General features: G+C 39.3%; 1 protein-coding gene across 5 annotated transcripts in view; it reads right to left on the bottom strand.

Annotated features, from left to right (window-relative positions):
• The window catches only part of tbc1d12b (TBC1 domain family, member 12b), a 31,775-nt gene extending 20,713 nt beyond the window's left edge, over window positions 1-11,062 (bottom strand). For 3 of the 5 annotated variants that reach the window (XM_072666953.1, XM_072666954.1, XM_072666957.1), the window contains exons 1-5: window positions 10,975-11,062; window positions 9,731-10,729; window positions 8,396-8,507; window positions 6,708-6,764; window positions 793-911 (exon numbers count right to left, since the gene is read on the bottom strand). In XM_072666953.1, coding sequence (XP_072523054.1) covers window positions 793-911; window positions 6,708-6,764; window positions 8,396-8,507; window positions 9,731-10,653 — 1,211 coding nt within the window. In that variant the 5' untranslated portion in view covers window positions 10,654-10,729; window positions 10,975-11,062. The remainder of the gene's footprint in view (window positions 1-792; window positions 912-6,707; window positions 6,765-8,395; window positions 8,508-9,730; window positions 10,730-10,974) is intronic. The other 2 variants (XM_072666955.1, XM_072666956.1) reach the window with 1 other exon arrangement.
• Window positions 11,063-12,075: the final 1,013 nt, after the last annotated feature.

The raw sequence follows: 12,075 nt of genomic DNA, 5'->3' as shown, positions 1-12,075 counted from the left end.
AGGCCATCTGTCTCATGCGTTTGTTTTTGTTTTTTAGCCTAATGATGGGCTTTACTTAAAAAGATTTCAAATGCACATTCCACATTTTAAATCAAATTTAGGTTTTAATCTGCTTACTTACAAGTAAAATAATGCATGGAAAACACCCACATGGCCAATACACAGCTAAGCAATCAATATACCCAATCAAAATGTAAATTTAAATGTGCTTTAGAAGATACCCATATATTTATGGACCTGACTGTAGTCAAGGACAGAGTGTTGTTCCCTGACACTGTCTGATTAGCTCCTGCATTGACATATTCAGTCACCCAAGAAACAGCTGTTCTTCTGATTTGTACTTGATTATTATACTATTACACAAACTTCAGCCACCTGTGCCCCAAAAATTCTCTTTCAGAAACTTGAATATTTAAAATCTACAAGATTTAGCGTTCAAGTCAAAGCATCAAGTTACTACAAACGTCCTGATATGAGAAGTGCTCTCACAGTTCATCAATCATTCATTTTTAATAAGCGTCTACGCAGGTGGCTGGGTGGATGCACATAGTGAAATGCAAAAGCGGTTGTCTCACTAGCACAATGGGAGGAGAAATGTAAATCCTGCAAAAGCTTAAATTGTATTGTTAAGTGTCCTGGTATAGCCCTAAGGTCAAATGACTCTCTAACCAATTACTCAGTTATTAATAATCAATGTGCACAAATGGTCACTGGCCATCAAAAAAACGCTAAGCAGGCAAGACACAGTTTGTTCCACTAGTTTTATCCATCAAAAAAAAAAAAAACACTTACGCTGGCCGGTCTTCTAATATGAGTGCTGTGGTAGACAAAGGCTCAAACTCCAGGTTCTTCCGTCTTTGAGCAGACTGTGATGGGCTGCAGCCTCCTCTACCTGTCTTAGCCTCATATTCCTGCAAATGTTGCAATACATTAGTGGTTATTACAACTTCAGTACTATAAATCAAGCACTTGGCATGGATGTCATGAAGGAAATAAGCATAGAAGTGATTTCACGAAAAATGAAACAGATGAAAAACAATAAGGTCATAAAGATGGCTGGGGCCAGAGGCTTCAAAAAGAAAGAAGAATCATGAGTGCTATACGATCTGTAAAGGCAACATGAGTCAATGCTTGAGGGGATTCTCTAGTGTTTTACAATCTAATCTCCATATGCAGCATTTGTACAATACAGAAAATTAACAAGTTATAATAACATTAATTTAAGTTAGAATAGAACAATCTGAATAACAGGACTGTTAAGGTTATTCATAATTTAATTAAGGTTTTCTGTTCTTTTATCAAGTAAAATTGAAAAAACGTAAGACAGACCCACACGTATAACAGACAAATTTAAAAATTAAATAAAAAAAAATTAAAAACACTGAAACAATTTAAGACACTGAACAGACATAGACAAACACTGACACATGCACATAAAACGTTAAAAGGTTGCAATTGCGCTGTAACCCTGAGGTGTGAAACTGTTACATTTTATAAGATGCAATTTTGTATTCAATTAAAGAGAGGGAGAAGAAGAAAAACAAAAACTTAGTGGTCAATATATTTAAAAAAAGTATGATCAGGTTTTTTCAAACGAATGTGTTGTTTTCTGAATTTGTCCATGACCTTTTACGAGCCGAAATCATAACTCAAGGCATGAAAGTAACTGTCTGTTAGAGCTCGGTAATGTGGCTGTGCTACTGTGGCTAAATCCCATAAAGTGTATAATTGCCAGTCATTAATAAGGTATTACTGCATATGCATTGCCAGCTTGCCAGTTAGTTCTATATCCACAGACCCCTTTTTAATTGAAAGTGATATTGTGCTACCTTTCATTATTATTAGTTCATATATTTGTGATATTACTTTGTGGCTTAAGGCTGAATTGTTATGAGTGAAGAACTTTAGCGTGATTGGGAAACTTTCTAGTGTTGATTATTTTCTTTTATGTCTTTGATATGGATGAACTGAAAGTGACAATGATCTGGCAGGTTATATTTTTCCCTGACGCTTCCAAAAATCAAGTCATTAGTGAATAACTGTCTGACACTGGTTACTTCTCTCTGACTCCTAATAGAAAATGAAAAAGGTATATTATTATTTATAATATGAGTTCTGATGGGGTAAAATTATAGTTGAATGGGATACTGTTGATATCTATTTTTTAAATTACACTTTAGTGCAACCATGTTTGGTTATTGCTTATCTTGTAGAAAACAGATTAGCTTATATGATTAAAAAAAAAGTAATAAAAATATCTATATCTCCTAGATGATTAGGCTTTTGTGGGGTAGCCAATTTCATTTTGGCCTGTGTTTACAGTAGAACTTTTCCAAGAGAGAAGAACCAGCCAGTAGGTGAGATTAGGATACTAAAAAATATATTATTTTTGGAAGGATGTTCATTTTAAGATATTTATATTTATATTTTAAGATATTTGAGTAGTAGGGAAACAGTTGAGCTTGTACATAGGTCACCAAGGTTTGGGAAAATATGAATACAAAGATACTTGACAGACTGAGCAGCACCTTTAAGAGTTCTGTCCCAAACCTCACCACCCCAGTTAAATTTACTTAGAGGCAGAATCTCGTGTTTCAACCAGTTAATGGAGTAGCCAAATGGGGAGCAGAGTGGGTCAAGGGCCTTGCTCAAGGGTCTAACAGTGGCAGCTTGCTGAGCCTGGGTATCAAACCCACAACCACCACTGCCCCTTGTTGATCAGATTATGGAATGACTGGAGTGACAAAGAAGGGTTGGAAATATATAAGGAGATACTACATAAGCTGCTTTTATTATACGATTTTGATATTGAGATTTAAGAGAACCCTGCCAAGGGTTCAATAAAATGTGCAAATAACAAGAATAAGGAACATACTTGTCTGGTTCCTCTTTTTAATGTTAAAGTTTTGATAAATGGAGTTATGAAATCACTCAAGTTTGGAACTCCACTTCTCCTTTATTACACACCCTATAGAACCTTCTTTCCTCACCTTTTCGTGACTCAAAAAAGGACCATTTAGGGCATTTTAACATTACAATATGTTAGGGATCTAAAACACCTCAGTGCAAATAACTTTGCTAACTGCTCAATGAGGTCAGTCGTTTCCGGCTTCAGTCCAGTTGGCTCCATTCAAAGCCACTAAAAAACAACTGGGGCTGCAGCAGAGTCTGACTCGATTGTGAAGTAGGTTTTCTTGCGCCACAGACACTGGCGACCACCTACTTTGTCTCTATTTTGTCCACAATTGTCACTGTGACCTTGTGTCCACATTAAGTGTAAACCAGCCTTTATTAACCATTGGTAGTTTTTATTGTCTTGTCATCAAAGCTATATGATATATGATATAGATATATAAAATGTTAAGAATCTAGGCTTTTACATTCATTGACTGTGCGTTTGTGCACTTTAGGCTTGATTGAATAGCCATATCTAACCATTATTTTAAATAAATTTCTTTGTAAAATATTATTTTGTGCATATGATTATGTGGCTGAGTAATATGAATATTCTGAATATTCAGACATCTCCAGATGTCTGGATGTAACATTATTGAATGATTGCTTATGCTGATGTGCTGATAATGAGCAGTCTATGAATGGATTTGAGACCACATTAAAGTCACCACTTACAATGAATAAAGAATTTGGATATATGAGAAAAAAAAAGTGACTGAAAAAATGCAGAGAAATCTGTGTTGGGACCATAAAAGTTTGCTAATATCAAATTGTCCTAACCAACGGTGGCATTGATAATACTGTAATGGCCTTCTGTGTCGAAGTTGAAATTTTACTAAAAGGTATGTTTTTACCGGATTATAAAGGAATTATGAAGGAGTAATAGTTGGAATGGTGCTGTGAGTTTTTGAGACTCACAAAGTGCATTAATCACAAAGTGTATGGACATCAAAGAAACTTCTAAAACGTTCTGCCCAGCCGAAACAAATATAGTTGAGTTTAATAGGAACATACGGTATCCTACCATAACGGTATCCTACCAGTGCCAGTCTCTTGTTGTTTCAGCACTGATCAACTGCGGAGCAGAGGGCTGCTTCCTGCGAGCGGACATCGTAGAACGACTGCGCATCCCGACCATGCCGCTCCCGAGGCCCCTCCACATCACCGCCCTGGATGGACAGATTGATCTAGTGGAGGGTGCCATGTTGCCCAAAGCTCGGATCTACCCCTCACAGGGGAAGAGGAGCGGGCGATGGAGGATTATATTACTGAAGCACCAGCTCTGGGATACAGGTTTCAGGGTTCTTTTTAATTCGGAAGAAGGGAAGCCCGGATCTTTACGAAGTTAGATCTCCGCAGCGTGTGCAGGGGTTGGGGGGGGGGGGGGGGGTCAAGGTCACAGTCACGGTCAAGTTATGTTTCAAAGGACTCTTATGCTAACACTGACTTTTATGTTGACACTCTTGTTCTCGTCATGCTTCACATTTGAGTTCGCGTCATGTGTGTGTGTTCACCGGTTAATTAATACGTTCCACCTGTGGCTGGTATATTTAAGGAGGGCTAGTGCTAGCTGCCAGTTACCGAGAATTGGACTCATTGGACCTGCCTTTTCTTGTGTTTACCCCTGTTTATTGTTTTAATAAACATTCTCGCTTTGGTCCATCCCCTGCGAGTGTTCACCCTCATTGCCAGACTGGACGGATCATGACATAGACCTAGACATCAACAATAATGGTGTTTAAAAAACAAAAAAAACAAAAAAACAAAAACAAATGGAAGGTTTGGAAGTGGACCCACCCCCAAAATCATTACAATAACTCTACCTAATGAAAATCACAGACCGAGGGAGAAAAAAAAATCATTACAGAACAAGATGAATATAATACACTGAAGGGTGCCTTTTCATTGTAATCACATTGTAATTATAAACCATGCTTTTGCTGTTCCAAACATGACTCCTTTCGATCCCCGTCTGCTTGCCACTATGCCCTGGTACTTATACTTCCCCATTGGACAGTGCATCTAATTATTGACTTTATTAAATATGCATGTAGTACACTCAATCAGTCTAGGGGTCAGTTTTTATATTTTACTTAATTTGGGATATGTTTTATCCAGTTATTTCTTGTTTTAAGCTAGTTGTACAGTGCATAACTATGTATGTGGCAAACAAAACTTTATACCTTAACTTTGAACTACATATAAACGTTTATTCACACATACATAATACTCACACTTAAACACAAAGTTGTGCTCAAAAGTTTACATACCCTGGATGATTATATATATATATATAATAATAATGATAATACATCAACTCCTAACAGACCCAACAATTGAGAATGTCAATCAGCAGTGTTCAAACTCTAAGAAGTGGAAAATGAGAGATTCTGTTGAAACCAAGCCTAGGTCAGGTAGACCAACAAAAATGCCAGTTACAACTGCCAAGGATTTTGTTCGGTATAAAAAGAAAAACCCACAAATAAAATCAGCTGACAAACAGGACTCCCTGAAAAAATTGGTGTGGCTGTTTTAAGATGAACTATAAAAGGGTACTTGAACAAAAATGGGCTGCATGAACAGGTCACCAGAAGTCCTTACTACGCCAATGCCACAGAGCAGCCTGCTTACAATATGCCAAAAAGCACAGTGACAAGCCTTAAGATTTCTGGAACAAAGTTATTTGGAATGAAGAGACCAAAATGTAACTTTCTGGCCACAACATTAAACCCTACACATGGAGTAAACAATGATAAAAAGTATACTATCCCTACTGAAAAACATTGCTAATATTTTGGCCATGTGTGAACAAAACAGGCACAGGGAACTTGGTCAAAACTGATGGCAGGATGAATGCCACATTTCAGCAGAAAATACTTAATAAAAATAAAAGTCATAAAAATGTGCACTCATTAACCCAGAAGCTGCACGTTTGGATGTTCCAACATGACAATGAACGCTCTGGAGTGGCCATCTCAGTCGTCTGACCTCAATATCATTGAGATCTCAAATGTGGGGAGAGCTCAAACGTGTAGACAGCCCAAGAATTTACAGTAACTGGAGGCATTTTGCCAAGAAGAATGGGCAGCTTTACCACTTATATATAAAGTGAGCCACAATAAAGTGGCTCATCCACAACTACCCCAAATGACTTCAAGCTGTCGTTTATGTTAAAGGGGGCAATAGACTGTATTAAGCATACATATATCTCTCCAAATGACAGTGGTATGTTCCTTACAACAGAACATTCATGGTTGTTCAATCATATTTAGTTGTTTTAATATGTAAAATTGATGGGCATGTGGAGTTATTCCAATGGACATAAGAGTGTATTTACAAACAAATTAAGTGCGGAATGAAATGGATGGAAGATTTTGAGGGTAACCATGTGACATGCATGTGTCTTATAACTGAGCAAAAGATTATTCAACAGTCTAGCAGTCTACTATAAATGTAGTCAAATGAACATACTTAAAAGTGAAATCACACATGCTTTGCCAAAAAGCAGAACAGCATAGGCCTTCACTGGCCAAGAGGGACTAGTATATTCCCATCGCTACTGCTGATCCTGACTAACATGTCTAGTGGCTTTTAACTGCAAATTGGTAACACGACTTCCTGGCAAGTGCTAATATACAAGGGCTTGGTGTCCAGGGAGACATTAATGGCTGAAATGACCACTGAAAAGCAATGCTGTGGTGCTCCATGCACACATGACACGGACAGTGATAGTGGTTAGAATAAAGGCCTACCCCTGCGCTTAAGAGATTGGGTGTTGACACAGATGTGAGATTGCCTGGGTTACTGTCCTGAAGGAAGAAAAAAAAAAGAAGAGACCGCTCTTAGTAAGAGAGAGAGTGCAAGACAGATAGAGAAAGCGAGACACAGAGAGAGAGAGAGAGAGAGAGAGAGAGAGAGAGAGAGAGAGAGAGAGAGAGAGAGAGCAGAAAAGCTCTGAAAAAAAAATCCTGTAAAGGAAACAAAATGTTTAACGTGTCATTACCGAATTTGAGACAAGCCCCTTTCTAGTCATAAATAAAGCATACTTAAAGTCTTACACCACATTCATTTTTCCCCCTGCACCTACATGCAAACACACACAGAAAACAGAGATATCTAGTTGGGGGAGGGGGCAGCATACTTTTACTACTACTAGCAATGCAATATTGTAAGGGATTCATTTGTACCGTTTTATAAGTCTAATACTAACTGAATGCCTAATCATCAAAAACTCGCCATGCCACATTCCCACGTAATCCCAGACTTACTCAAGTTTTATTAACAAAACTTAACTGTCCAGTTTACAGTCACTGGAACCCCCATTTACTACTTAAGCTGTCAGTATTGGGGTGGCTGAGAATGACATGTTTGGTCCAGTGGTGTGATAATCTCACAGCTAAGTCTCTAGCTTTTTTTATCCTGACACGACCTAGAGTGCCTAAAAGTTTGTACGTTGGACTACAAACATTTGTGGATGCATAAACACTTTAATGTTGGTTCTGGAAGATCATTGGCAGTAAAGATCAGGAAGAAAGTAGATGCAGATGTAGTGAGGTCTAGCTACTGCTCTTAGCATGGCAGTGAAAGAGTAAAATAAAATACATTGAAGTTAAAAAACAACTTATCAGTGCTTACACACATGGATTTATACTTGTCAGAACCCACCCACCCACACACACACACACACACACACACACACACACACACACACACACACACACACACACACACACACACACACACACACACACACACACACACACCTGGCTCGTAACTACAGCAAGATATCAAGGTTTAGGCCTTGTTAGAACCCCAATATAATTTTAAAGTAATGTCACATGGTGCTAGAAAGCATATAAGCAAATCCATTTTCAAGAAATCCAAGATTTCTCAAAACAAACAGTCAGAAAGCAGCATGGAATTAAGGTATGCAGGTTGAATCATGCTAGCTAATAGGGTATAAACTTCCAATACCTTATAGAAGTTAATTTGTAAGTAAATTAACAGCTCCAAACCTAAAGTTTTAGATACCAAACATGTCTTAACCAATCAACTACATTTGAGGAAAGAAATAAGTTGTACAAATTTTTGTCAAACTGTTCTATTAAAAAGGAAGTGAAACTAATTCAGAAGTTCATCATACTGTTAGAAAGCCCTTTGCCACTTGGTTCATCATACTGTTAGAAAGCCCTTTGCCACTCGGTTTTCTGCTTGGACAAGCATAAGTTCATGATGAACTGGCTCTCTGAATAACAGTCAGAATAGGTGGAGACACTAGTGCCATTGACATAAAGTTCAGATATAAAACAAATCAAGTTTCAATAGTAGGGTTAAATATTTAACATTTAACAGAAAACATTCAATATTTTCATCATATGTCTTCCTCCACCTTTGCTATGGTCATTAGTGTAAATGAGGCCAGTACAGTTTTGAGACTGACCTGCTGAATGGTCTTGGAGTCTTTTGGAGGGCTTTCTCTTAGTGGTACCTTTCCAAAAAGCTTCCAACCAGGTGCACTTTGAATCTCCCTCTGTCTCCTGGAGAACAGGCCCCTATTAAGCACACATTTTAAGAGAACCTGTCAAACATGTATTCTGTGCTTAAGAAAGTAAGTCAAAAAGTTGACAAACCTCATGGAAGTGACGAATACACACAATATATACTAGCAATACAAGCTTATACTATCTATAAGTTATATATTTGACATGTTTTTTAGAAATTTAAGTCTGCAAGTCTGTTGGTGGTTCTATGGAATTTAAGAGGCTACTGGGCCTCCCAAGTGAGATAAAGATGGCTTGCAAGCAAAACAAAAGGAAAGATTCAGGACGGTTTCACCAGGTTACATGACAAGATCTTACAATGCTGAATGAGAAGAGAAGAGTCTTGTCTTGTGTAGTTGTTCTGTAATTGACTGGTTATGATGATAATGATAATGAAAAACAAATAAGGCTAACTGTGGGGGCTAAAGCGTTTTATGATTTAATGGTTGGTGTGGCGCAACAGATAACACCACTACCTGCCACTGAGCTACCACACCACGTGGGAGACTGGGGTTCAATTCCCGGTCTGGGTGACTATGCTGCGCTACACCAATAAGAGTTCTTGGGAAAGACTCCTAACACTACACTGACCCACCTCTGTAATACAGGTAACCTCGTAAGTCGCTCTGGATAAGAGCGTCAGATAAATGCCACAAATGTAAATGTAAATGTAAATGAAGCTTGTTTATAAAGCTTGGGAGTATATTTAAAAACAAAAACAAACTAATTTAACTAGCAATTTTGAACACTAACCACCATTAACCACAGTCAGCAGTGGATGGACAGAAACTGAGACTTCTGCACTAGATCTGAACAACATACGTGTAATAATATTTATTATTATTGGGACATTTGTCTGCAAGTAGGTCACATACAACCAGCAAAGGAGTCCTGTTTTTTAAACTGGGTGCTAACAGCATCTCAACCCCCAAAAAATATCACAGCAGCAGGTCAAAATAAAGTAGACCAGGTAACATTTCTGATTTACCAGTGCATTATATTGTTAGCAGCTTGCACATATGATCTGGCCCTAACCTGCATTTTGAGTTTTCACAACCTCATAACCTTTTGACATTACTGAACAATTCCAGTCCTGGAGGGCCAGGGTCCAGCATGTTTCATGATTCTTTGTTCAAATACAACTGCTACACCTTATAACCAAATGTTCAGTTGAGAGTGATTGAGAGTTAACATTAACTTTCATTGACAGAACTGAGGGTAATGTGAGCACCTACCTGCCAAGGATTTCAGAGATGCCATGTTTCTTCTGCCTCAGAGATGTATCTGAAGCAGCCACACTCAGGACTCCAGGGATGTTGTCTGGGGCACTCTGGCGCCTGTTGATTTCGTAAGTGTTTCTAGAGTTCAGACTCACGTTCATAAACGCCAAGTTGTCTTGTTGTCCATCTGGACAAGGACAGGAGTCCATGTCCTCAGGGCTTGATGGAGTGGGCTCATTGAGGAAATCATTCTGGGAGAAAGTCCAAAGAGAGTACAGCCTGGATTCAGGATCTGCCTTAGAAGAGACATTTTTAGCAGCCATTCCTGATTCCTGACTTCCATCATTAACTTCCTTTAGAAGGGAGCTAGATGGTGTCCTACTGGAAGTGTACCCAGAACTAGCTTTGCTGGGCTCAGCTTTGTCTTCGTGTAGGACTGGTGCTGTTTCTTGATCAGTGTGATGTGACTGAGATTTTGAGGAACACAAGGCAGAGCTTGTGGACGGTGCAGGTAATCCATCAGCGTTCAAGAGGGCACCATGAGAACCTAACAGTAACTCACCATTGGGTACTACTTCGCTATCTTTGTCTGAAGAGCAACATCTAGAAGTGTCAGAGCGTTCACAGGCATCACATATGGACACTGTAGGAAATATGTATCCTGTATTACCATTTTGAAGATTTCTTACAGCTGGACCTGGACAGTCCTGCTGAAGATGCAGTTCATCCCCTGATTGTGCAATAACCGCAATGCACTGTTCTCCTCTACTGGAGTGTCTATTTTCCTCTCCTTTTGGGCAATCTTCCTCTTTTTCGCCATGCGGAACTGCAGCCTGAAGGTCCAGTCCATCCATGTCCTCTTGTTTACCTGGACCATCAGCAGCATAGGGCGATTTCCTTTCCTCGGCACCCCGGCTTCCAGCTGCCGACTCCACCATCAGCTCTCCTTGTGACTCAGCGGATTTATCAAGGATACATCACAACCAGACTGCAGAGCCCCATGTTAACTGTGACCTGTTTGGAAAATACTTACATCTGTAGGCCCAACAAGACCACACTAAAATGAATGCATTCCTCTCTCCCTGGAGAACTACAGCCTGTATTTTTATTGTTTACCATGCTCTAACACACCTGATACAACCAATGAGCTAATTCACATATTTTCCGAGCTGCAGCAGGTGTTTTGGAGTTACCCAGGGTTGAGAACCCTCGCTATGAAAGCTAGCTACATAACACAGGTACAACAGAACATAACTTACCCAGTGGCTCCCGATACCAGCTATGCAGGAAGCTACTACACTTTTGTTCCCAGCTTTTGACGCACAGGTGGACCCTGGTAGCATCTACCATTAAGCAGGCCTACACTGACAGTGACAGTCTCTACTACATCCCCAAGCCTATTTCATGCAAGCTTCTCATTCGGTCCAACAACAAACCCCCAAAGCATAACGAATCTTATCAAATGCTATTGTCGCTTATTACCCTGAACATATCGGTAAGATGAAATGAAATCGAGGTGTTTTGGTAACACCGAGCAACGTTCAAAGTGGTGTCGGTCGAGTTTGGAAGCTAAAAGACCGGCGGCTGAGTAGCTCCCTTCACAACATCCCTTATCCGCGGCCATCTTAAAATGCCGATGACGTCTTTTTAGATCGGGATGGAAAACAGCACGCTGCTGCTCCACTCTGGAAATACACATGTACTGCAGCTCGACCTGTAGCTCAGAAATATGTAATAAAATACGGCATGGCTTATTTTAGACATGTTGTCTAAACTTCATTAAATGTGTGTTGCAGACTAATTGATGCTTCCTTCCCGTCGTGTGGGAAATATGGGCATGGCTTCTGAAAAGGTTTGTGAATGCGTCGTTACTGGTTCCTAGTTGGGCTTCCTAGATGGGACCCACGGTTACAGCTCACCCTAATCTCACATGGGTCCCAACTGGTCCCCGTTTACAGTGTACTACCCAGATGGGATCCATGTTGCTTAGTGGACATTGGCGATCACAGGCTCTCCAATAGTCTTTCACATTGCTGTTGGGTGACATGCCATTTATAGTATGCAAATTCAGGTAACTCAACTTTGTTTGATGAAATGACTGGAATGCTATTCACATAAAGATGCAAAAAAAAAAGTGGTCTCTTAATTTTTTCCAAACCTGTGTAAATATAAATTAGCACAAAAAGAAAGGTGTTTGGTAAATTATTTCTTTGTTGTAACAATGCTTCTTGTTCATTTTTAAATGGTGCCTCATTTATAAGCAACATGCATTTGTGGGATTAGAACTAGCGCTGAGTATGTGGGTTGCATTAATATAAGACTTGCCAATTTTTTTCTGCCATTGCCAAACAGTTTTCCTG

Source organism: Salminus brasiliensis, chromosome 22 (genome assembly GCF_030463535.1).
Source record: "Salminus brasiliensis chromosome 22, fSalBra1.hap2, whole genome shotgun sequence".
Lineage (NCBI taxonomy): Eukaryota > Metazoa > Chordata > Actinopteri > Characiformes > Bryconidae > Salminus > Salminus brasiliensis.
This window is presented reverse-complemented; position numbering and strand designations above follow the sequence as displayed.